At 43.2% G+C, this 25,567-nt stretch overlaps 1 protein-coding gene across 7 annotated transcripts in view; it reads left to right on the top strand.

Annotated features, from left to right (window-relative positions):
• Positions 1–25,567, top strand: part of SYNJ1 (synaptojanin 1) — a 241,674-nt gene that overhangs the window by 135,104 nt on the left and 81,003 nt on the right. For 6 of the 7 annotated variants that reach the window (XM_082247654.1, XM_082247652.1, XM_082247653.1 and 3 more), the window contains exon 12: positions 12,957–13,122. In XM_082247654.1, the coding sequence (XP_082103780.1) occupies positions 12,957–13,122 (166 nt within the window). The remainder of the gene's footprint in view (positions 1–12,956; positions 13,123–25,567) is intronic. The other variant, XM_082247651.1, reaches the window with a different exon arrangement.

Genomic DNA, 25,567 nt, shown 5'->3' with positions numbered 1-25,567 from the left:
TCATTGAGTTGGGTTGGGTTAAATTCTCTGTTACTGCTTTACAACAGAACTGATTTCCTGTAGCAGAGAGAGGGAGGATATACCCTCTGGGACTGCCCCTAGGGTGGAGCCAGAACGTTTTTTCTTTCTGCCTAGTCCTACTCCTGCGGAGACAACATAACCCAATTGATGTGAATCAAAGAGGACTACGTCTGTCAATGAGCTAAGAGAAAAGGATTTTACGGTAAGATCTTACAAAAATCCGATTTTGCCCCCATTTTTCATGAGCTGAACTCAAGGATCTAAGAAAACCGGGATTCATCCGTGAAGAGAACACCTCCCCAAAGTGCCAGGTGCCATCGAATGTGAGCATTTTCCCACTCAAGTCGGATATTACGACAAACTACAGTCAGGTCGAGACCCCGATGTGGGCGATGACCATGCAGATGAGCTTCCCTGAGACGGTTTCTTTGGTTATGCAAACCGATTGTTGCAGCAGCTGTCCGGGTGGCTGGTCTCAGATGATCTTGGAGGTGAAGATGCTGGATTTGGAGGTCCTGGGCTGGTGTGGTTACACGTGGTCTGCGGTTGTGAGGTCGGTTGGATGTACTGCCAATTTCTCTGAAAAGCCTTTGGAGACGGCTTATGGTAGGGAAATGAACATTCAATTCACGGCCAACAGCTCTGGTGGACATTCATGCAGTCAGCATGCCAATTGCACGCTCCCTCAAAACTTGCGACATCTGTGCCATTGTGCTGTGTGATAAAACTGCACATTTTAGAGTGGCCTTTATTGTGGCCAGACTAAGGCACACCTGTGCAATAATCATGCTGTCTAATCAGCATCTTGGTATACCACACCTATGAGGTGTATGGATTATCTCGGCAAAGGAGAAGTGCTCACTAACAAAGATTTCGACAGATATGTGAACAATATTTGAGAGAAATAGGCCTTTTGTGTACATAGAAAAAGTCTTAGATCTTTGAGTTCAGCTCATGAAAAATGGGGACAAAAACAACAGTGTTGCATTTATAATTTTGTTCAGTGTACTTACCTGAGGCCCATCTCCGTCCAGTAGCATAGCATGAGAGACTTGGCTGTCCGGGTCTCTCCCTCCTGATTGGCTGAGTCTCAGCAGCGGCGCCATTGGCTTCCACTGCCGTCAGTAAGTGAGCCAATGAGAAGAGAGAGAGGAGGTGGGGCTAAGCTGCCGCTCCGTGTCTGAATGGATACACCGAGCAGTTGCTTGGCTTGGGTGCACCAATGACAAGCTGCTTGCTGTGGGGGCACCTGGTAGGAGGGAGCGGCCAGGAGCCTCGGCAAAGGAACCCAAGAAGAGGAGGATCTGGGCTGCTCTGTGCAAAACCAACTTCATAGAGGAGGTAACTAAAACATGTTTGTTATTTTTAAACAAAAAAGCAAGACTTAAATATCACTTTAAGCCCTTGCAATGCACGGGATCTCTACCACAAGGGTCATTTTATATTTTATTATCTGGAGTTGAGCTTTAAGCACTGATCTCAGCACTGTCTAGGATGAGATATTCACACCAGACTGCACTTTCTGTACAAAAGTCAGGATGACATTTATAAACCTTTTATCATTAAGATCCCAGAGAAACCATTGTCCTTTTTTAGTCATCTGCAGCCGAGAACAGCCCAGGAATGTTCCCATTGGACTTGTATCTTGTGTCAGTGTGCCAAGGATCAACGTTCCAGGTGTAGCAGACAATAATAAAATCCCCAGTTGGTTTTTCCATGTCACACTTAGTAAATAAGCGGTAACAGAAAAGTGTGGCTGCATTAGAATATAATGTTTCCATGCATCTTCCATGCAAACAGAGCTAATCTTATTCACTGAAGCAATGTTAGCAGGAAAGCTAAAATGCAAAGTGTAGCTGCCTTTTTTCCTTCTGAATTCAGATCAGTGAAAAATGAATTTTGTACTACCTTTTGATTTTAGGGCTCATTCGCATGAGCGCAAAGGGCCAAACACCATTAAAAACAGCCGCTCAAATGTGCATTTAGCAGCATACAGCCTCAGCGCCTCATTTATTATACAAAGTCTGTGACTCCCGGGCACAGAAACACACTTATTTTTTTTTTCTGGTGTACAGCCCTCTGTGCCCAAGTTTTTAGGCTTATTGATTAAGGTTTGGCTCAGATCTGTGCATGCAGTGTTGGGCAGCCTATTAATTTTAATGGGCTGCCCTACTTGTGTGAAACACAGGGAAAGACGCCCCTGACCTTTTTGTAAAGCCCGTTTGCCCCAAACCACATGGCGCTGCAGTACCATGATATTTGGCCCATGTGAAAACTTGCGTGGTTGTCAATGTATACAGGGAACCATGAGGCATTAATGGCACCCCCACGTGTCTGCCTAAGAGCAGCGCTTTTCATGTTGGGAAAGTGCGCAATTTTGCATGGGTTCAAAACACGAATCGATCAAAACTAAGCCTAATGCATAGTACACACACACCATGAGAAAACTGGACTAAAATAATTGCAATCAGAGCGATCATTCTATAATCCAATCGTTAGTACACAGCTTCCAACATCCGATCACGACAGTTCAAAGGAAAGTTTCCGAAGGAACATGAGAGACAATTTTTCTCCTTTTATAACTGAACAATTTTCATGTAATTTAGTATGGTATTCATACAAAACAAATCGAGTCAACAAAACTGCGCATGATCGGAAACTAAAGAGCGGCTCGGAAGAAGAAAAAGGGCAATGAAAACCATTATCTACAACAAAAATTTTTCCTAAATACGAAAAATCGTAGTTAGAATTTTGGGAATAATTTTCTGTTATGTTGATAGCCCAAAAAAATGATTTCGTCATGAGAAAAGGGGTCACACGTACATTACATCACTTCCGATTGTACGCTAGAACGTAGCTATGTACTACGTACGTGGGAAGTTGTATCCTGTCATGAGAATTTTCATACCTTTTTTAGTAAGCCCCTTGTTTTTTAGGGCGTGTAAAAAAGAAAAAAAGACAATCGTACGTCTGATTTTTCTCATCGTTGTGTACTAGGCTTAAGTTTAGATAGATTTGGGTAGAGTCCTCATGAATTAAGGCCGGATTCTAAACTATTTTGTTGTGGTGTTTGGATAGAGTGGGTAAGACTTAAAATACTACTTCACTTTTCATTCCTGTCTGTGAGCCCATTGGCAGTTAAAAACGAATGACCCGTTCACACGATCAGAAAATCGTATGAAAAATGCAGCTTTCGATGCGATCCCACGATAATCTGATTGTTAGTACAAAGCTTTCAAGACCCAATCACGACAGTTCATTCGATATTATCTAATGGGACAAGCACGAAAATTTTCTTGTACAATACCAGATCGTACGATTTTCGTTTAATCAGTACAGTTGACGTTTGAAGATACAAATACATTACATCACTATACTACAAATACATTACACTAAAAACACTACAAATACATTACATCACTTCCAAATTTATATTCTATTGTGAGAGAATTTTGTTAACTTTAGTAAAGTCTTCACTTTTTTTTGTTTAACATTTTATTTAAGTTTTCATAAGCATATAAAAACATAGTTCAAGTCGTTGCACAGATTAATGATCTTATAAAACGATTACAAGTAAACTTTCTATGTTGATAAACCCTCCCCTCCCTTCCCCACCCTCCCCTTGATAAACCCTCCCCTTGATAAACCCTCCCCTTGATAAACCCTCCCCTCCATACCGTGGGAACACTCCCTCAGCCCACATGACTCGCACACCGAGCAGGCCTAACTAACGATCAGTCTCCCCTGATAAGCAGAAGAAGCTACTAGGCTTTACCTACCTAGCACCTATCTAGGAGGGTGCTACATATAATTAACCAGATCCCCTCCTATTTCCTTTTCTACAACCCTCCCACTCCTCCTCTCTTGTACACCATAGTTCCTGACTTTGACCCTGACCTCTTAGGCCCAGGTAATTCTGCTCCCTCAGCCTCAAACACCCAGCATCTCCAAAAATCTTCACTTTCGATATGAGATTGGCATGCAAAAAAAAAATGTTGATCAATCGTCTGAAAACCTTATAGTGTGTACCAGACATAACACAGAAGAGAGAGAAGCTGGACAGATAAAGGATCTAGAAAAGCCCCGTACACACGTACCGATTGTCGGCCAAACGATCGGCCATCTTTTGTCCGGTGCTGTTTTGTTGGTTGAAAAGTGCTCAGGACTGCACACACATTTTCTCGGCCAACAACAACCAACTGCAGAAGTGATGTCATGTTCTGGTCTACTTTTCGTGTGTTTTTTCTTCTCTGAGCATGCCCAGTCTTGATCATCACATTTTTGTCGGCCGAAATCTGTACTGACTGAGGAACAATCGGCCGTTCTTTGTTGGCCAACAAAAATTTTAAAGCATGCACACCAGATTTTGTTCGGCCGAAAAGTCGCAGTCGGTTGTCGGAAGCATCATACTAACAAGCCGACAATCAGCCGATCGGACGTTGGCCGAATATTTACGGCCGACAATCGGTACGCGTGTACAGGGCTTTAAATGTCTGTCAATGTCTAGTTTTTATGTTCTATGCATGCCAGTGCCACCATCCCCAAATAACTAAGGGGTTTTGCTTTATAAATTCTCCTTTTTGTGACGTTCACTCCTCATTCTTACCATCTAACTTCTTGCTTGCTTTCCTCCTGCTCTCTCTGGGTTCTCTCCTGATTTGCTGTGTAAATGGTGAGTATATGTAAAATCTCTTAATGCTTAATTTCCGTTTCTGAACACGTCTTGTATCCATGTATTGCCTTTATTATACAAAGTATTTCTAACAGTTTCCTTTGAGATCTCAATTATAAGATATCAGGGTTTCTTCCTAGTAACATGAGTGTTTCAGCTTATCGAATGGTGACCAGGATGTGGTGTGAGAAATGTTTTTGGTTTGTGTCCGATACCAATAGGCTTTAAGAAATTGTAAACTTAAACCATTTTTCTTGATTGGAGAAGTTTCTTGTAACTTCCTTTGTTTCCTGTCGATCGATTTCCTGGCCAGGAAAGACCCTGACCACGCTCTGTGCATAGCATGGAGAGAACCAACAGCCACACACCAATAATGTAATTTTAAAGTGATACTAAAAATGTAAAAAAAATTGTTTTTTTTGGGTTAAAATAAAATAATTGGATATATATATATATATATATATATATATATATATATATATATATAATATTGCACAAAAAGGTTGCTTTCCTCTTCTGCCAGTTCCCACAAACCATGTGCTAAAGGAGCACACCCGTGTGTGCGGTCCTGAGATGGGCTGTGTGCGTCTATGGATACACACAGTGCCGGTAAGCCACACTCCCTCGAGGGTAAGCCACATTCCCGCTCCCTCCCTACAGGACTTTGACTGACCGCACCAGGACTCCACTGCTTTCAGTTTCTCCTGTGAAAACAGGGAATTAAGGGGACCAGTGCTGGAGCCATGGACTCTGTTCAGCCATTCATAGGGAACCTTACAAGGCTTCCTCTGATTGACTGAGGAGAGGCGCGCAAATTTAAATCACAGTTTCCTTCTCAGCCAATCAGAAGAAGCCTTGTATTCGTTCATAAAATACAAGGCCTCCTGTCCATTTCTGAGCAGCACTCAGCCCAGCTCGGTTTTGTTCACGTCCCTGTACTGCTGCCTAAACACAGCGCTGTATACTGTAGGTAGCTGGTGCTACACACAGTTTATACAGTGCTGACATTGGCCAAGTATTTGCAAAGGAAATTGTTGGGGCCAAGCTGGCCAAGTGAACTATTTACAGTAAAATGTAACCTGAAGTAAGGCTTTATAGTATTTCTAAAGGTAAAATTTTTTTGTAACTTGCTGTGCCCCCCCCATTTAAGTGTACACATAACATGGTATGTTTAAAAGCTCTTGCTACTAGGTGCCATTTTAAAATGCCTCGGTGACTCAAGAGGTTAGGATAATGGGGGCCCTGGGAAATTGCCCAATTTGTCCTCTCCCCCATACCCAAAGGTTCAGACTTTCAAGCTAATCCTTTTCATTATTGTAATATTTAGTATTTCTGTACACCAGGGAAATAAAGTGCTAATGTCCATCTTAGCATTGCATTACCCTTCATTATACATATACGTACATACTGTTAATAAAATAAGGAGACTGAAACATCCCTCATTTATGAAGACGGATTTATGTATTGGATCTGTTTAGTCCAGGAAGCAATTAATCAGAAGAAGATTTAATTGTACATCTAATTACCTCATTACCTTTGTAGCTATAGAGGAATGGTCACATTTGTAATACTGAATCCTGTACACTAGGGCTTCCAACCTTTTGACCTTCCTGGGCTCCTGGAAGGAATGGAATTGTCTTGGGCCCCACATAAAATACAGTAACCCAAAGGATAGCTGATGAGCAAAAATTGTCGGGCAGATCACAAGTTCACGATCGTTAATATGGATAATGTACCTGTCTGAATAATAAAACGTCATTCTTTTGTAGTATTTATTTATTATAAAAGTAAAAGAGAGCAACATAAAACGAGTGCAATATCTGACACTGTTTTTGATAAACTAACGTATCAATATCTGGTTGGATGGATGCAGTAACAATTCTCAATGAATTCTCAAAGTGCTCATCAGATATTTCGGTTCTATTTTTACCCTTCATGTGCTTCATCCTTGAAAATAGTTGCTTACAAATATACAGGCGCATCTCAAAGAATAGAATATCATCAGAAAAGTCAATTTGTTTCAGTAATTCAATTCAAACAGTGAAACTCATATATTCATTACACACAGACTGATCTATTTCAGTATCTCAAAAAATGGGAATATTACATAAGACCCATAAAAAATAAAGGATTTTTAATACAGAAATGTTGGCTTTCTGAAAAGTCCATGTACAGTATAGTATGCACTCAATACTTGGTCGGGGCTCCTTTTGCATGAACTACTGCATCAATGCGGCATGGTATGGAGGCGATCAGCCTGTCACACTGCTGAGGTGTTATGGAAGCCCAGGTTTCTTTGATAGCGGCCTTCAGCTCATCTGCATTGTTGGGTCTGGTGTCTCTCTACCCCACAAATTCCCTATGGGGTTTAGGTAAGGTGAGTTTGCTGGCCAATCAAGCACAGTGATACCACGATCATTAAACCATTTACTGGTACTTTTGGCAGTGTGGGCCGATGCCAAATCCTACTGGAAAATTAAATCAGCATCTCCATAAAGGTGATCAGCAGAGGGAAGTATGAAGTGCTCTTGAACAGTGTTTCCCACTTCTGGTCCTCAGGGCACACTAACAGGCCAGTTTTTAAGTATTACCTTGGGGAGATGCCGATTAGAATACTGCAATCACTGAGCAGCAAATGATATCACCTGTGATATTTCAGTTTTCTTGCAAAGCTGGCCTGTTAGTGTTCCCTGAGGACTGGAGTTGAGAAACCCTGCTCTAGAATTTCCTGGTTGAGGGCTGAGCTGACACTGTGCTGAAAAAACACAGTGGACCAACACCAGCAGATGACATGGGTCCCCAAATCATCACTGACTGTGGAAACTTCACACTGGACCTCATGCAACTTGGATTCTGTACCTCTCCACTCTTCCTCCAGACTCTGGGACCTTGATTTCTAAATTAAATGCAAAATTTACTTTCACCCGAAAAGAGGACTTTGGACCGCCAGGAAAGACGCTTCTGACGTTGTCTCTGGTTCAGGAGTGGCATGACACAAGGAATGCGACAGTTGTAACCCATGTCTTGGATACATCTGTGTGTGGTGGCTCTTAAAGCACGGACATCAATCATAGTCCACTCCTTGTGAATCACCCCCAAATTCTTGAGTGGCCTTTGCTTCACAATCCTCTCAAGACTGCGGTTACCCCTGTTGCTTGTGCACCTTTTTCTACCACACTTTTGCCTTACACTCAACTGTACATTTATATCCTTGGATACAGCACTCTGTGAACAGCCAGCTTTTTTAGCAATGACTTGCTTGTGCTCCTTTTTCTGCCACACGTTTTCCTTGAACTCAACTTTTCATTAATATGCTTGGATACAGCACTCTGTGAACAGCCAGCTTCTTTAGCAATGACCTTTTGTGTCTTCCCCTCCTTGTGGAGGGTGTCAATGAATGTCTTCTGGACAAGTCAGCAGTCTTCCCCATGATTGTGTAACCTACTGAACCAGACTTAGAGACCATTTAAAGGCTCAGGAAACCTTTATAGGTGTTTTGGGTTAATTAGCTGATAAGAGTGTGACCCCCATGAGTCTACAATATTGAACTTTTTCACAATATTCTAATTATCTGAGATACTGGGTTTTTACTACCTGTAAGCCATAATCATCAACATTAAAAGAAAGGAATGCTTGAAATATATCACTCTGTGTGGAACGAATGTTTATAATGTGAGTTTCACTTTTTGAATTGAATTACTAAAAAAAATAAACTTTTTGATGATATTCAAATTTTTTGAGATGCACCTGTAGGTGCTGCCGAAAACGGATGACATGAATAAGGCGTCACTGTGAAGAATGGGATGTTAAGATAAAACTTAAAGAAATTCGGTAAAGAGACACTGTCAATTTTTTCTTTGACTGCATGTGTTCGCTAAGTGTAAACGCATTTTTACAAAAAATTTCCTGGAAAAAAAATCAACATTTTTAAGTAAGTTTATGATTTTGGGTTGCCCAGGTGGCACAAGTTGGCCCCCCCCTGCTGTACACAGTTCCTGATATGGGTATAAAAGCTTTGGGCTTTGCTCAGTTATTTTAAAAGTTTGTACGAAAAAAAGTTTACATTTTATTGGATCACAGTTTGTTGATAGGGGAAGAGGTTGTGGGTGGTGGGGAGACCACAAATTGTTAGTGATTTGCAACAGAGGAAATCAAGTCCTATTCCCTGATAGACTGGTGGACTGTGTAAATGTCATAACTGAATAGACAGAAATACACATCCTTTGGCAGGCAAAATGGGTTTCCTACAGTACATTGCGAAAGTATTCAGCCCCCTTGAACTTTTCGACCTTTTGCCACATTTCAGGCTTCAAACATAAAGATATAAAACTGTAATTTTTTTGTGAAGAATCAACAAGTGGGACACAATCATGAAGTGGAACAAAATTTATTGGATATTGCTAACTTTTTTAACAAATAAAAAACGGAAAAATTGGGCGTGCAAAATTATTCAGCCCCCTAAGTTAATACTTTGTAGCGCCACCTTTTGCTGCGATTACAGCTGTAAGTCACTTGGGGTATGTCTCTATCAGTTTTGCACATCGAGAGACTGAAATTTTTTTGTCAATTCTTCCTTGCAAAACAGCTTGAGCTCAGTGAGGTTGGATGGAGAGCGTTTGTGAACAGCAGTTTTCAGTTCTTTCCACAGATTCTCGATTGGATTCAGGTCTGGACTTTGACTTGGCCATTCTAACACCTGGATATGTTTATTTGTGAACCATTCCATTGTAGATTTTGCTTTAGGTTTTGGATCATTGTCTTGTTGGAAGACAAATTTCTGTCTCAGTCTCGGGTCTTTTGCAGACTCCATCAGGTTTTCTTCCAGAATGGTCCTGTATTTGGCTCCATCCATCTTCCCATCAATTTTAACCATCTTCCCTGTCCCTGCTGAAGAAAAGCAGGCCCAAACCATGATGCTGCCCACCACCATGTTTGACAGTGGGGATGGTGTGTTCAGGGTGATGAGCTGTGTTGCTTTTACGCCAAACATAACATTTGGCATTTGTGCCAAATAGTTAGATTTTGGTTTCATCTGACCAGAGCACCTTCTTCCACATGTTTGGTGTGTCTCCCAGGTGGCTTGTGGCAAACTTTAAACGACACTTTTTATGGATATCTTCAAGAAATGGCTTTCTTCTTGCCACTCTTCCATAAAGGCCAGATTTGTGCAATATAGGACTGATTGTTGTCCTATGGACAGAGTCTCCCACCTCAGCTGTAGATCTCTGCAGTTCATCCAGAGTGATCATGGGCCTCTTGGCTGCATCTCTGATCAGTCTTCTCCTTGTATGAGCTGAAAGTTTAGAGGGACGTCCAGGTCTTCGTAGATTTGCAGTGGTCTGATACTCCTTCCATTTCAATATGATCGCTTGCACAGTGCTCCTTGGGATGTTTAAAGCTTGGGAAATCTTTTTGTATCCAAATCCGGCTTTAAACTTCTCCACAACAGTATCTCAGACCGGCCTGGTATGTTCCTTGTTCTTCATGATGCTCTCTGCGCTTTAAACGGACCTCTGAGACTATCACAGTGCAGGTGCATTTATACTGAGACTTGATTACACACAGGTGGATTCTATTTATCATCATTAGTCATTTAGGTCAACATTGGATCATTCAGGGATCCTCACTGAACTTCTGGAGAGAGTTTGCTGCACTGAAAGTAAAGGGGCTGAATAATTTTGCACGCCCAATTTTTCAGTTTTTTTATTTGTTAACAAAGTTTGAAATATCCAATAAATTTTGTTCCACTTCATGATTGTGTCCCACTTGTTGTTGATTCTTCACAAAAAATTACAGTTTTATATCTTTATGTTTGAAGCCTGAAATGTGGCAAAAGGTCACAAAGTTCAAGGGGGCCGAATACTTTCGCAAGGCACTGTATATGCATTTCTTCTTGTATTTAGTGGTTTACCTAAAATTCTGCTTTAAAAGTAGCTTAAGCTAAAGACAATATACAGGATGCCATTGCTGACCTCTCTGAAGTTGCTTGTTGCCTGCCTGATTCTGGTTTGACATTTGAGCAGACATGTAGAATGAAGTCTTCGCTCTTAATTAACATACCTGTTTTGACTCAGTGACTGCTTTATCATGATGAAATCCTGATGTCCATATTTAACCTAACCTAAATAGGGAATTCAAGGAACAAATATCAACACCAGGATCTAGAAAGGGTGTCAAACTCAATTTCATTATTCACATGCATCAGCAGTATGGTTGCCTTCAAAGAGCCAGTTGTATCAGGAGTGCACTACGTATATGATGCAGAGTTCAAGAGTGCGCTATGTACACGGTGCAGAGTTCAGGAGTGCGCTACGTGCAGGGTTTTGGGATAAAACAAATAATTCAGCCAATCGCTCACTCCGAAGGGGAAGACTGGCGTGCTGCTCTCCTCAGGCAGGGAACTCCAACATGGGTACATATAAGAAAAGAAAAAGGAGGCTCTGAGGAAGGGAGCTTGACCCCCGAAACGCGTTAGTGGTCCCATCTTCAAGGACATGTTCCACTTCATGTGTGATGGATTCTTGTAACACAATTTTAATTATCTTCATGTCTGTGAGTATGCATTTGGCATTTTATTAAAATTTTATAAACAGTGACCACAGGTAATGCACTAGGTGTTTGCGCCTCCTTTTTCTTTTCTTCTAGGGTTTTGGGATGCGCAGAGGTACAGAGTGCAGGGTTTAGGGGTGCTATGCAACCTCAAACCCCGCCCCCAAAGCTTCCTCGCATCTCTCTCTCCTACCTTGCCCAGCTGTAGTATCTTCCTGTTTAGGCAGCTCTGTCTCAGGAAGATCGTTCTCTCTCAGATTCAGTAGATCTGTTCCCACTGTGAGTGCATGCCTGGATCTGTTAGTTCCCAGAGCAACTAGGCTTCAATACTGGGTGCGAGGTCCACATGACAAGGCCTGGCGGGCCTTGTGTTGAACATATCTGATCTGGAACTTGGGTGTAGTGGAGTTATAGATGGAGTCTCTTGGGAGGTGTCGGCAGGCACCAGTTGTTCCATCCTAGCAGCTTCCAACTCAAACCAAAATGTTGGTTTTGGGGTGGAGGAGCCCCTTCGATATTACTTAAAAAGTACAGCGCTCAGAATTAGTGGTACAAAGACTAAATAAGTGTATACACAAATAAATATTCCTGGTTTAAATATTCAAATAAAACTGTGCGGAGCAGACGGGACTGCATACAGCTGACGAAACCGGTCGGGTCCACGCATTACGCCCACGTCACTTCCGGTTCTTTGGAACGCAGCCGGAACGCAAACCGGCGTGTGATGCTGTAAAGCTGTTCCTCCGATTACCTGATGTAAGTGGCTTCTTTTTTCCTTATTAAACTGAGTATACGTACTATGCCATGAAGTTTCTTTTTTCTTATATATTGATCGGTCTGTGTGGGGTCTGAGAGAGAGGTATTGGAGGAAGAATCTACCAGTTTAGCTAGGTGGAGAGATTACCATATGATTTGTGGCGGCATTCCATCCTATTTGGGACCTTGTATACAGCATACCACTTACCAAGGCTAGACCCCAAGGGGTCATCTGGTAAGTGTGTAGGACATCTGGTGGTGGATTTCCTTTCCTCTTTTTATCTCGCCATAAGGAGGCACCTTTTTCCACAGCACTGAGCACTTTATAAGTCACTGGACTCATTTTTGTTGTTTATACTGCATTTTCAATTTTGCACATAAGGACTGTTTTCATTATAAGCACAAGTTGTGAACAAAAGGAAGTATTCCTTTATGAATACAGAAGCACCTTAAGTCACTATAATGATTTCTGCTGCTAATATTGCATCTGCATTTTGCATATAAGTACTGTCACTATATTTATTTTAAAATTCTTTATACATAGTTTTATGCACTGTCACTTTTATTATTTCGACACTTGCACTGTGCACTGTCACTTTATTTGAATATTTAAACCAGGAATATTTATTTGTGTATACACTTATTTAGATAGTCTTTGTACCACTAATTCTGAGCGCTGTCACTTTCTATATTGTAAATTTTCACTAGCACATGTTTTAAGACTAGAAGCTCAGAAACACTTTTATTAAATTAATTCATAATTTATTTAATTTTCACCTAGGCGCGGTCACGTGACCCTCCTCTTTGAGTCATTTGGTTAATTATTACTTAAAAAGTGCATTGTCTCAGTAATGATTTATATAGCCAAAAGAGTAAAGGAAAAGCTGTTTTGGTGTCTTGTACCAGATGTCTGGTTGCAGTTCAGGTGTAGAATTACAACGACCTGTACATTTTACAGACGGGAAAGTTAAAAGACGGAGCGCGCTCAGTAACCAGAACAATCCAGAGCAACTTTTTTGATGGCTCCAAGCAAGAAGCGATAGATGTGCTGTTGCTGGGAAACACCTTGAATAGTGATTTGGCTGATAAAGCACGAGCTCTCCTGACTACTGGAAGTTTACATGGTATGTCTCTCTCCATCTCTCTAAAGATCGTTCTGCTGTTAGAGACCTTGTCACCATCTTCTTGTAGAATAATGTCTGCATTTAACGTATTTTATGCCTGATGTTGGTTACATGCAAAATATCTAATAAGAAATTGCACAAGGATCGTTCTTAAGTTCATAAAAAAATTAGAGAACTTTTAAAATGGTACCAAATCTGTGGATCACAATTTTGTAATGCTTGGTAATCACTAGGGATGGGCCAAACACCCCCCTGTTTGGTTCGCAGCAGAACTCCCGAACGGCCAACCCCATTGAAGTCTATGGGAGCCAAACAGGAAAAATCAAAAGTTTTGAGGGCTTATATGCAAGTTTTGGCCATAAAAGTGGTATGGGGGTCTGGGTACTGGCCTAGGGGACATGTGTCAATAGAAAAAAAAATTGTAGGAGCACTGATGCCTAAAGTGGAACAATAAAAGTGAAAAATTCCTTTAAATATAGCGCCCTTAATGTGCCTGTAAAGCAATATGTAGCATGTATAGATCTTGCTACAGCAAAAATGACCTTTCTAAAGAAAATAAAAAAGTCAAATTGCCGTCTTCAGCTATAAAATTAAAAAAACAAACAAAAAACTGCATGGAGTCCCTCCTTAAAATCTATACCAGACCCTTATTCAAGCACGCAGCCTCGGGAACCATACCAGGCCCATGCCCCCAACATGGAGGGCCCTCTTCAAAGGCCTCTCCCTGACAACCCCGGGCTGGGGTTGTCTGTTTCTGCGGGTGGGTTGCTTATCGGAATCTGGAACCCCTCCCCATTTAACATAGTACCCCTACCCATTCACCAAAAAGTGTACAAAAAAAATCCTTTATTCAAAAATTAAAAAAAAGTGTCCACCCATGTAAATCCATCATCAATCATGCCGCCTGCCGACCCGAAAAAATAAAAAATCTCATTGAACGCTTTCAGCGGTCTGCCTGTTCGTGGTTTGACAGTTCTTGTATAGGGAATGGGCGGGGCTACACCAGTGAATGGATGAATGTACCCTATACCCATTCACATAGGGGTGGGATCTGGGGGCCCCCTTGTCAAAGGGGGCTTCCAGATTCCGATTAACCCCCCCTCCCCACCACCACCCACAGACCCCGGCAACCACAGCCCAGGGTTGTCGGGAAGAGGCCCTTGTCCCCATGTTTAGAAATGTAATTTTTGCTGTAGCATGTTTAATGCGTGGTAAATATGCACCACTTTACAGGCAGAATAAAGGGACCCACCAGGCACTATATTTAAAGTATTAAAATCCTTTACACCCAGCGAACACCCTGCAAATTCGGGTGTTCGGCGAACAACCAAACGGGCAAATGTTCAGCCCAAACTCATGCTTGGGCCGAACCATTCGCCCATCCCTAGTAACACCATGTCCAGCAATCAAATATGAAGGACGTCTCTCACACAGGCAATGCCCAACATATTTCGCTCAATAAAGATTAATCAGGGGCTCTTCTGTTATAAATTTTGCATGCAACCACATTTTTGCAAGCAACATTATCATCATCCCTGAGTGCACTGCTGTGAATAACTGCTGGAGAAGCAGTTGATCCCTTCACAGGACTGACTTACCGAAGTGCAAATTTACTTTTGTGAATGCCTTGAGGTGTCACTTTCTGGTAAGCCTGTATTTCATTTTAGGTGGGGGACACAGTTTAACTTTTACACCTGGGTGGAGAGTACACTGGCAGAAGCACTGCAAGTTTGTGTTGAAGATTTTTATTGCTGTCTGTGTCCCCTCTGGGAATATTTTCCAGTTCTTTAGGAATTGAGGGGGGCCAGAACAAAACATTAGGGAAAGGGTCCCCAGAACAAGAAGTGGGAGGATTGCAGGTCACCAGAACAAGGAATGTGGAAAATGCAGGTCCAGAAGGAATGAGGAGAATGAGGTTCACTAGAAAAAGAATCAAAGTGAATGTGGGTCACCAGAACAAGAAATGAGGGGAATGCAGGTCTACAAGAACTTGATATGAGGGGAACAAGGGTCACCAGAACAAGCAATGAGGGGAAGGAGTGTCACAAGAAATGAAGGGATTGCAGGTCACCAGAACAAGAAATTATGGGAACGTAGTTGCGGTTCACCAGAACAAAAAATTATGGAAATGTGGGACTACAAGAATTGAGGAAAGTGGGGAATCACGAGGGTCACCAGAACAAGATATAAGGGGAACCAAAAAAAAGGAATGAAAGAAACAGGTCACCAGAACAAGAAATGTGGGGATCACCTGTCACTAGAACAAGGTGGTCACCAGATGAAGGAATGAGGGGAATGCAGGTCTACAAGAACCACAAATGAGGGTAGGGTGGGTCACCAGAGCAAGGAATAAGGGGAATGCAGATCTAGAAGAACAAGGGCTGGGGGAACAAGAAATGAGGGGAGCAAGTGTCAGCAGAAAAAGGAATGAGGGAAACTCACTAGAAAAACAAATGAGGGTAAGGGGGTCATCAGAACAAGAAATGAGGGTAATGAGGGTCACCAGAACAAGAAATGAGGGTAATGCAGTCACCAGAACAAGGAGTGAGGGAAATGGTGTCACCATAACAAGGAATGAGGAGAATGCAGTTCTACAAGAACTTGATATGAGGGGAACAAGGGTCACCAGAACAAGCAATGAGGGGAAGGAGTGTCACAAGAAATGAAGGGATTGCAGGTAACCAGAACAAGAAATTATAGGAACGTGGTTGTGGTTCACCAGAACAAAAAATTATGGAAATGTGGGACTACAAGAATTGAGGAAAGTGGGGAATCACAAGGGTCACCAGAACAAGATATAAGAGGAACCAAAAAAAGGAATGAAAGAAACAGGTCACCAGAACAAGAAATGTGGGGACCACCTGTCACTAGAACAAAAACCCAGAGAAAGGTGGTCACCAGATGAAGAAATGAGGGTATAGGGGCCACCAGAACAAGAAATGAAGGGAATGCAGGTCTACAAGAACCACAAATGAAGGTAGGGTGGGTCACCAGAGCAAGGAATAAGGGGAACGCAGATCTAGAAGAACAAGGGCTGAGGGGAACAAGGAATGAGGGGAGCAAGTGTCACCAGAAAAAGGAATGAGGGAAACACTGGTCACTAGAAAAATAAATGAGGGTAAGGGGGGTCATCAGAACAAGAAGTGAGGAGAACAGGAAGTGTGGGAAAATCCACTTAGTGGGAACATGGACAGCATTTAAATCCTGAGAGAGAATCTAGGCCCTTGATCTTTCTATACAATGCAGAAGAGTTGGGGCCATGTCTTGGAGGACAACAAATAAATCTTCCATCCTATGCTACTGCTTGAAGAAGTTTTGAGGTGCAGCGTAAGGCTTTTGTTTCACAATATACAGTATATAGTAGTGTGATTGTGGTGGAAGCATTAGCTAAAATGTGATATTGTTTGTACTCTGTAAAGAACACAGCCTGTAGAGATACAACATAAATATTGTATGTGAAGAATTGTGATATTTGGGAGGCTAGCATAGCGTCTTGCTTAATTCTGTGATCTTGCAGAGCAAGGGTTCTGTGCAGAGTTTACTTCATCTTCCTATGTTTTGTGGGTTTCCTGCACAGGTGTAGGCTTCCTCCGAAATCTCTAAACAAAATGCTTACTGGCATCTGCTAAATCTTGCCCTTAAGAAAACCTTTTCTGCAACTTAAAAATTGTAGATAAAAGCACAGATACTGATAAATAAGCATTTAATACTTTAAATGCTTATTAGCAGTGTTTATCCTCACTGTGTCTGATTTCTTTACTTGCAGTGTGCCTTTGATCTTGCTAGAAAATGTTCCTACTCCAGCAGGATTCAAGATGATTTGTGCTAGGAGTGGGAATTTAGGGGGTTTATGCTTTTAAAGGTAATATGGTGGGGGGAAGGGGATTTGTGCTAGCGGGGATGATTGGGGGGGATTTGTGCTAGGATGGGGCGTTCGGGGGAAGAGTATTTGTGCTCAAAGAGGAAATTAGAGGGATAGGGGATTTGTGCTAGGATGGGGGGAATTTTTTTTTTTTTGGGGGGGGGAGGGGAGGTGGCATATGGGGAATGAGAGGATTTGAGGGGATTGGGGGGGGGGGCAAAGATTAGTGCTGGGAGGGGGGATTTCAGTAGGAGGCGGATTTGTATTTGGAGGATAGGGGATTTATGCTTAAGGGATAAGCATGCAGAGTAGTGCTTGATTGTTTTTTTTGGGGGGGGGGGTGGATTTTTAGTGACACATAATGCCCATACATATTGGGGGGGGGGCGCAATTCGGCATGTTTGCCCTGGGCTCTAGGTGACCTTGTTCGAGCACTGAGTACATGCCATCTTATGCAGCCTTCTGCAATCGGGTGACAATGATATTGCACTTCTTCTGAATTCACTGCAGTGTTGTCACTGTCAGATAGGCTATGCCTGCTTGAACTGCAGCGGGAAGAGATGCATTTTTGTTGTTTTTTTGGTGTGTGTTTTTTTTTTTTTCTGTTTTTTGTTTTTTATGTATACCTTCAAAGGCTTGTACATACAGGTCCTTCTCAAAAAATTAGCATATTGTGATAAAGTTCATTATTTTCTGTAATGTACTGATAAACATTAGACTTTCATATATTTTAGATTCATTACACACAACTGAAGTAGTGCAAGCCTTTTATTGTTTTAATATTGATGATTTTGGCATACAGCTCATGAAAAACCAAAAAAAAATTAGCATATTTCATCCGACCAATAAAAAAAAAGTGTTTTTAATACAAAAAAAAGTCAACCTTCAAATAATTATGTTCAGTTATGCACTCAATACTTGGTCGGGAATCCTTTTGCAGAAATGACTGCTTCAATGCGGCTTGGCATGGAGGCAATCAGCCTGTGGCACTGCTGAGGTGTTATGGAGGCCCAGGATGCTTCGATAGCGGCCTTGAGCTCATCCAGAGTGTTGGGTCTTGCGTCTCTCAACTTTCTCTTCACAACATCCCACAGATTCTCTATGGGGTTCAGGTCAGGAGAGTTGGCAGGCCAATTGAGCACAGTAATACCATGGTCAGTAAACCATTTACCAGTGGTTTTGGCACTGTGAGCAGGTGCCAGGTCGTGCTGAAAAATGAAATCTTCATCTCCATAAAGCTTTTCAGCAGATGGAAGCATGAAGTGCTCCAAAATCTCCTGTACACGGTGGCTCTAGATGTTTCTACTCCAGACTCCCCAAGGTCTGGAATCGGTCCTTCTCCACAATCTTCCTCAGGGTTCGGTCACCTCTTCTCGTTGTGCAGCGTTTTCTGCCACACTTTTTCCTTCCCACAGACTTCCCACTGAGGTGCCTTGATACAGCACTCTGGGAACAGCCTATTCGTTCAGAAATTTCTTTCTGTGTCTTACCCTCTTGCTTGAGGGTGTCAATGATGGCCTTCTGGACAGCAGTCAGGTCGGCAGTCTTACCCATGATTGCGGTTTTGAGTAATGAACCAGGCTGGGAGTTTTTAACCACTTAAGCCCCGGAGGATTTTCCTGCTAAACGACCAGGGGGTATTTTGCGATTCGGCACTGCGTGACTTTAACGGACAATTGCGCGGTTGTGCAACGCTGTACCTAAACGAATTTGACGTCCTTTTTTTCCCACAAACAGAGCTTTCTTTTGGTGGTATTTGATCACCTGTGCGATTTTTACTTTTTGTGCTATAAACAAAAAAAGAGCGTAAATTTTGCAAAAATAACAATATTTTTCACATTTTTTTTATATGAAATTCCCCCCAAAAAAAAATGTAAAAATCAAAATTTTTTAACATTTTCGGCCAATTTGTTTTATCCTACCTATGTTTGGTAAAAAAAATCGCAAAAAGCGTATTTTTATTGGTTTGCGCAAAAGTTATCGCGTTTACTAACAAAGGGAAAGATTTTTGTCATTTTTGTTTTTTTTTTTTTAACGCGTAATGGCGGCGATCTGCGATTTTTTTTTTTGCGGTACTGCGACATTGCGGCGGACAGATCGGACCCTTGACTGAAATTTTTGACACTTTTGGGGTTACCAGTGACATTACTACAGTAATCAGTGCTATATATATGCACTGTTACTGTAAAAATACACTGGTAGTGAAGGGGTTAACTTTATTTGGGAGGGAGGGGCTGTGTGTGTCCCTAGGGGCGTGCTTTCTACTGTGATTGGCTGTGGCTTGAGGTGAAAGGACACTGATCAACAGATCTACATAGTAGATCTGTCTGATCAGTGTTTTAACACCGAGGAGAATGACAGGCAGCTTGTTTACACTAGCTGCCTGACTTTCTCCCTCTCCCCCGACGATCGCCGAGTGAGCGGAGGACATTGGGTCCGCCGGTCACACGCGCGCGGGGGGGGGTCCGTGACCGCGCGGGAGCGCGCCTCCGGCGGCGCGCGCTCGCTCCCCAGACCCTCCCAGGCTAGTGACGTTAATTAACGTCACTCTGCCTGGCAGGGGCTGACCGCCGCAGTAAATTTACTTGCGGCGGTCGGCAAGCGGTTAAAAGCCTCAGGAATATTTTGCAGGTGTTTAGAGTTAATTAGTTGATTCAGATGATTAGGTTAATAGCTCGTTTAGAGAACCTTTTCATGATATGCTAATTTTTTGAGATAGGAATTTTGGTTTTTCATGAGCTGAATGCCAAAATCATCAATATTAAAACAATAAAAGGCTTGCACTACTTCAGTTGTGTGTAATGAATCTAAAATATATGAAAGTCTAATGTTTATCAGTACATTACAGAAAATAATGAACTTTATCACAATATGCTAATTTTTTGAGAAGGACCTGTAGTAACTGGATTTAGAACCTCAGGAACCTCATATGTACAGTCTGGAGGAAAGAAGAGAAAGGGGAGATATGATTGAAACTTTTGAATTCACCAAGGGGATGAATAAGGTTCAGGAAGGCAGTTTTTTTCAATATGAAACCAAAATCAAGAACACGGGGACATGACCTCCAACTAACTGGAGGAAAGTTCAAAACTAATCTTGGAAAGTATTATTTTACTGAAAGGGTAGTTGATGGCTGGAATAAACGTACAGCAGAGGTAGTGAGATGATCAAACAGTAAATGGCTTCAAACATGCTTGGGACAATCCTAGATCTATAATCAGACTAAAAAGTTAACGAAAAAAAAAATGGGCAGACTCCATGAACTAGTCTTTTTCTGCCACCACTTTTCCATGTTTCACTTTTCTATGTATTCATGATTTATGATGACTGCAATTGCTAACTTTTTATTTGTCACATGTATGCAGCACCTTTACTTGAATCTTAGGGGAAAAAAAGACTTTGTGCAATATTTTGTTTTTTTTATTTTTCTGTATGTTTGCTGGGGATGGCTGGGTTTTGATGGATCCTGGTATAGTGAATGGTGACAAGGGTGGCCGCAGATAGCTTGTCATCCGTCCATAAGGAGGGCGGCCATGATTGGGAATCTAGAAGATCTCCCGGTATTTTACTTGATAGATTTGTTTATTGTTGTAAACATTTTATTGATGTGGACTTAATACATAACACTAATATTGAACTTTTCCTTTTGAATACACTTTGATAGGAAGCCTAAACCAATCCCAGAGGTTTGTATCATGCAGAGACAAGGGGTATGGTTACAGATGCAGACGGTTTTAAAGCATATCTAAACCCTAAACAAAAGCTAAATATATTGCAGCTGACTGGTCCTTAGTTTGTTTGAATTGTTCTGGCTTAGAAAACTTTCAGCAACTACAGAAAATACCTGGTGGTCTGCCAGAAATGCTGCCTCCTCAATGCGTCCCCTAAGCTTAAAGGGTAACTCTACTTTCGTGGGGGAATTAAAATCCGCAAATAAAGAAAAAACAATATAGCGTATACAATTGCGACACAAATCGTATTGTAATTGAATGTTATTAAAAATTACCTTTCCTTTTCAGTCTGCAGCCGCTGTCATTTTCTGAAAATTGCAATACAATATGGCTACCTGGAGGTGATCTGTACACAGAATGTATACTGACCACACCCCAGAAACATCATTTCCTGCTTGTGTGATTGGCTCACTGATTTTCCCAGAAGTCAGATTTCTGGCATCCCCTGCAACAAAAATGTAATTTTTGGTGAGATACTCCCAATAGGAACACGTCTAAAGGGATGCAATTTCCTCATTAGAGCCCTGCAGCTGCCACAGCTGATAGATAATTATGAAACCAATCCCATTAGACTCACTCAGCACAGAGAAACAAACAATGATTTCTTCAGAATAAAAAGGTAGTAATCTGCAACAAAGTTTGTTAAAATCCTTGTAATGTACAGAGATCATCCAGAGGGGAATGTTTTTTTCTCAACAAAAGTGGAATTACACTTTAAAACGGAACGTAATTTTATCTGAGCACTAGCATCTGAAAACACAATTTAATTAATTTTTAATATTCAAAGAAAACTCACCCATCAATCCATATCTCCGTGTTTTATTTTGTGGAGAAATCATTTTGAAAATGACCTCCTAGCATTTCTATCTGTGGCCATTTTGAGTAAGGGAAGATGTAGCATTTACATCCCATATCTGTCCTTAGCTTAAGCCTGCAGGCAGGAGGGTGTGCTTAGCTGAGAAAGCCCCTCCTCCAGATGAAATAAAAAAATTATGGAAAAAAAAATGGACATTAATACTCCTGAGATGTGTGATATTATCTTGGCCCAGGCCAGAAACCAGGAAGCAACTGAAAAATGTAACAAAAAAAAAAAGTTTAAGACCAGTAAATAGAATATACTTTCCTATCTATTTACTATGGCTAGCAGCATAAGTATTAAAATAGTTCATGTTAAATGAGAGAGATTAGTTCCACTTTAAAAGAAAATACAAACCTCCTTCTCTTTATTGTGTAAACTACTAGTCCCATCATTCCACCTGCAGACTCGGCTGATCACAGATCGGCGTAAAGGGCCAATCACAGCGGCCCTTTACCACGTGATCAGCTGTGTCCAATGACAGCTGGCCATGGATATATACACGACAAGCCGCGTATTGGCTTTTCCTTCCTCAGGCTGACAGTGTGAGGAGAAGAGAGCCGATAACTGGCTTGTGTTAAAAAAGGGACATCTACACTGATAATCTGGGCACTGATTATCAGTGCCCACCAGTGCCACCTCATCAGTGCCCACCAGTGCCACCTCATCAGTGCCCACCAGTGAAGGAGAAGAATTACCGGTTTGCAAAATTTTATAACCAACTATGAAAAATGTTCTTTCTCTTACGTCCTCCGACAGTCGCCGCCTCCTCTAAGTCATCACAATGGGGTATTGTCCACCTGTCCGTAGGACCAGCTAGGCATATAGACTTAGTCAAAAGACAAAAGGCATTAGCATGTACACACCCACGGGGGCTGTCCCATCTGGCCAATACCCCCCCTGCATCACCACTCCCAACTCAGTTTTAATCTGCCTAGCATCAAGACTAGTTAGGCTCTCCTTGTGCTGGGGCTTTAGTCTCAGCCTTCCTGATCTTTTATTTGATTTTCTTTGAAAATGTCAGTTTTTTTCTCTCACTTTACTAGCTGTTTATTTTGTCAGCTTTAGTGTTAGTTTAGTCTTCGGATGAAGATTTTTTTTTTTTTTTCTTTTTAAGCCCGTAGCGTGTGAAACACACTCAAAAGACTTCACCCGGTGCATAAAAAAGTGCACACACACAAACGTGAGGAACACAAAAAGTGCACAGGGTGTGCAAATAAATGGTCTTCCCTCCGAAGAGGTAGGACCCGAACCTCGATCCCCCGGGGCGCAAGACTCCTGACAGGGATTTAAGGTACTCATGGTCTGTCTGGCCGGAACCAGACTGACCCCGTTCTTCAGGGGGACTGCCGAAACAGCCCCCACCGAGTACTAAGTGGGGCTCCCCCGAAGGGAGACCCCATGAGAGAGGGCAGACCAAGCCTAAAGGCCATATCCACCCCCTCCCAAGACTCAAGGTAGGGCCCGAGGACCCACACCCTACAAGTCGTGCAGGTGAAAAAAAAAGGTGATAGAAAAGTGACAAACTACAAAGAAAAAAACACACACAAACAAAAAGGTGGGGAAGGGGAAGTGGAGAGGTGAATTAGTGCCTAAGTGAAAAACAAAGGCAGGCCTTCCGGCCGGAATAAAAATTCCTCTGGTCAAAGCCAAAAGGCCTTGCCCAAGAGGCAGGTGCTTAAAAAAGTGTGCGTAGGTGCAGTGACCATGGTGCCGAAAAACTCAAGGCGAGCTGCCCCTCACCAGTGAGAATTAAGGCACCCCTGGGCTGCCACCCCAGGGGCACATACACTACGGGCTTTCTCTACCCCGGCCCAAAGGCCAGACCGAGTGTAGCCCTAACTTCGGATGAAGATGGATCATGCGGTGCTGGGATTCAGACTGGCCGCCCTGGTTCTCCAGGGCACTGAGGGTCAGATGGACCCCCAGCCCGCCATCGAGCATTCAGCTATGGTTCGCCCTGGCACTAAGAACGACCCATCCCTGTTCGATGCAGGGATGCAGCCGTGAGGTGGCTACCTCACAGGACTCCTCTGCGGTACTGCAGCGTCATGTCCCTGGCTCACGGCACTCCCTGTCAGATGAGGACAGAGGTTTATCCGTGCATAGAGGCTCCCCACGCCATCGGGTACAGGTAAGTACTTTCTGTGTGGGGCCTCTGTCTGGGGTGGCAGTCTGTGTTGCTGTGTGTCCCCATGTCTGTGCCTGTGTGACTCCCTGTGCGATCCCTCCGGGGTTCGTTTTTGTACAGATATGTCTGATTGCTTGGGGGTCCCTTTCCCTGTGTCACCTTAGGTGCATGTTTGGGGGTATAGCCGTGTGTCTGGTGCGGCGACCGCTGCGGGCGAAAATTCGTGCGGTCCGCCGTGTTTTTTGCTATGCACACTGTGTGGCCCCTCTGGGGCGAGTATACTGCTCGTTTTTGGCGCCATCCGCCGCCATTTTAGGGGCGGGAGAACGATCGGTTCGGCCGCATGTCGGCGGCCATTTTAGTGAAGCCTCCTATGCTTCCCTATGGGGCAGCCATTTTCCCTGAGGTCTGGCTTATAGCCAGCCCCTCCCAACAGCGGCACAGGCACAGGTAGCAACGATCTGCGGGCTCTGCAGTGTATCCCTCTCAGTCTTCTTCTGCATACTGCTTCTGGCTCAGTTTTTTTTTTCTCCTTTGGAGGTCTTCATTGCTGTGACAGTAGCGGTGGGCTGCGCACTCCGCAGCGCTATTTAAGGGGACAGTACACTGATTTTTTGCACTGTAATTTTTTACTGTATTGAGCCATGGATTCTCAGGAAAACAAGTTTCCTCCAGCTTTGGTGGGGGGCCCCAGTTCTCCTGTGGCCCCGCTGCGACCTGATCTGACTGCTGTAGTTGCGACTTTAGTGGCAAATGTGGAAATGCTGATGTCTGAACGGGCTGCGAGAAAACGGCCCAGGCTGTCTCTCTCTTCTGATTCAGATGGGGATATGGCTGATGCTGCTGCTGTGAGCGTGCCCTTTTCAGGGTCCCGCTCATCCCTGGACCCCCCGGGGTCTGAGGGGGAGGCTGACATTGAGGGTGTTGACACATCCTCCCCAGGGTCCCCTGATGAACGGGCGACGATGGATGAGTTAATTGTTTTCTGTAACGGAAATTTTGCATTTAGAGGGTGATCCCGATCCTCCGGGCATTGTGTCCTTTTTTGGGAAGCGCAGAACCTGCAAGTCTGCGCAGGTTTTTCCCTGCCCAGCTGCTTTTCATTACACTGTTAATGAAATGTGGCGCACGTTAAAACGTCCGTTTCGTGGTGCCTAGTCGGTTCAAATTGCTTTATCCTTTTGCGCCGGCTACGGACTCGCGTTGGTGTGTGCCTCCACAGGTAGATCACACTGTGGCCGTGCTGAACAGGGCTACCTTAGTTCCTATTGAGGATACTCCGGTATTCCGGGATCTCACGGACCGGCGGTTGGAGTCTCTAGCCCGCCATTCCTATACGGTGGCGGGTTCGTTGCTCAAACCCGTTTTCGCGTCCGTTATGGTGGCTCAGGTGGTAGCTGATTGGATCTAGGTGCGTCATAGCTACCTGGTGTCTGATGACGTGCCGCATGCCCGACTGGAAATGGTGGATCAGGTCCACCAAGGAGTCATGTGTCTGTGTGATGCAGCCTTAAATGAGGCCCCCTTGGTGGCTCGCCTCTCGAGTGTCGCGGTGCTTCACCGGCGACTGATATGGCTGAAGAGCTGGTCGGCCGACCAGTCCTCACGGTGAACTGTTGCTGATTTTCCCTATGTTGGCTCTCGTCTTTTTGGCGAGGCGTTGGATACCCTGGTAAAAGGCGCCACGGGGGGCAAGAGCACTATAATGCCCCAGAACCCGAAGAACAAGTCCTTCCGAGACAAGCGGGGTTCTGCGTCTAGGTCTAATCAGGGGTCCTTTTGTGCCTTTCGGAACCAATCCATGGGCAAGCCTTTCAAGGCCCAGGGCAACCAGAGGAAGCCCTGGGCGGGTAAGCAGAAAGCTG

This window comes from Pelophylax lessonae (assembly GCF_965119305.1).
Source record: "Pelophylax lessonae genome assembly, chromosome: 2".
NCBI classification, from domain to species: Eukaryota; Metazoa; Chordata; class Amphibia; order Anura; family Ranidae; genus Pelophylax; species Pelophylax lessonae.
The sequence above is the reverse complement of the archived record's forward strand: the minus strand, read 5'-3'. Positions and strand labels throughout refer to the sequence as shown.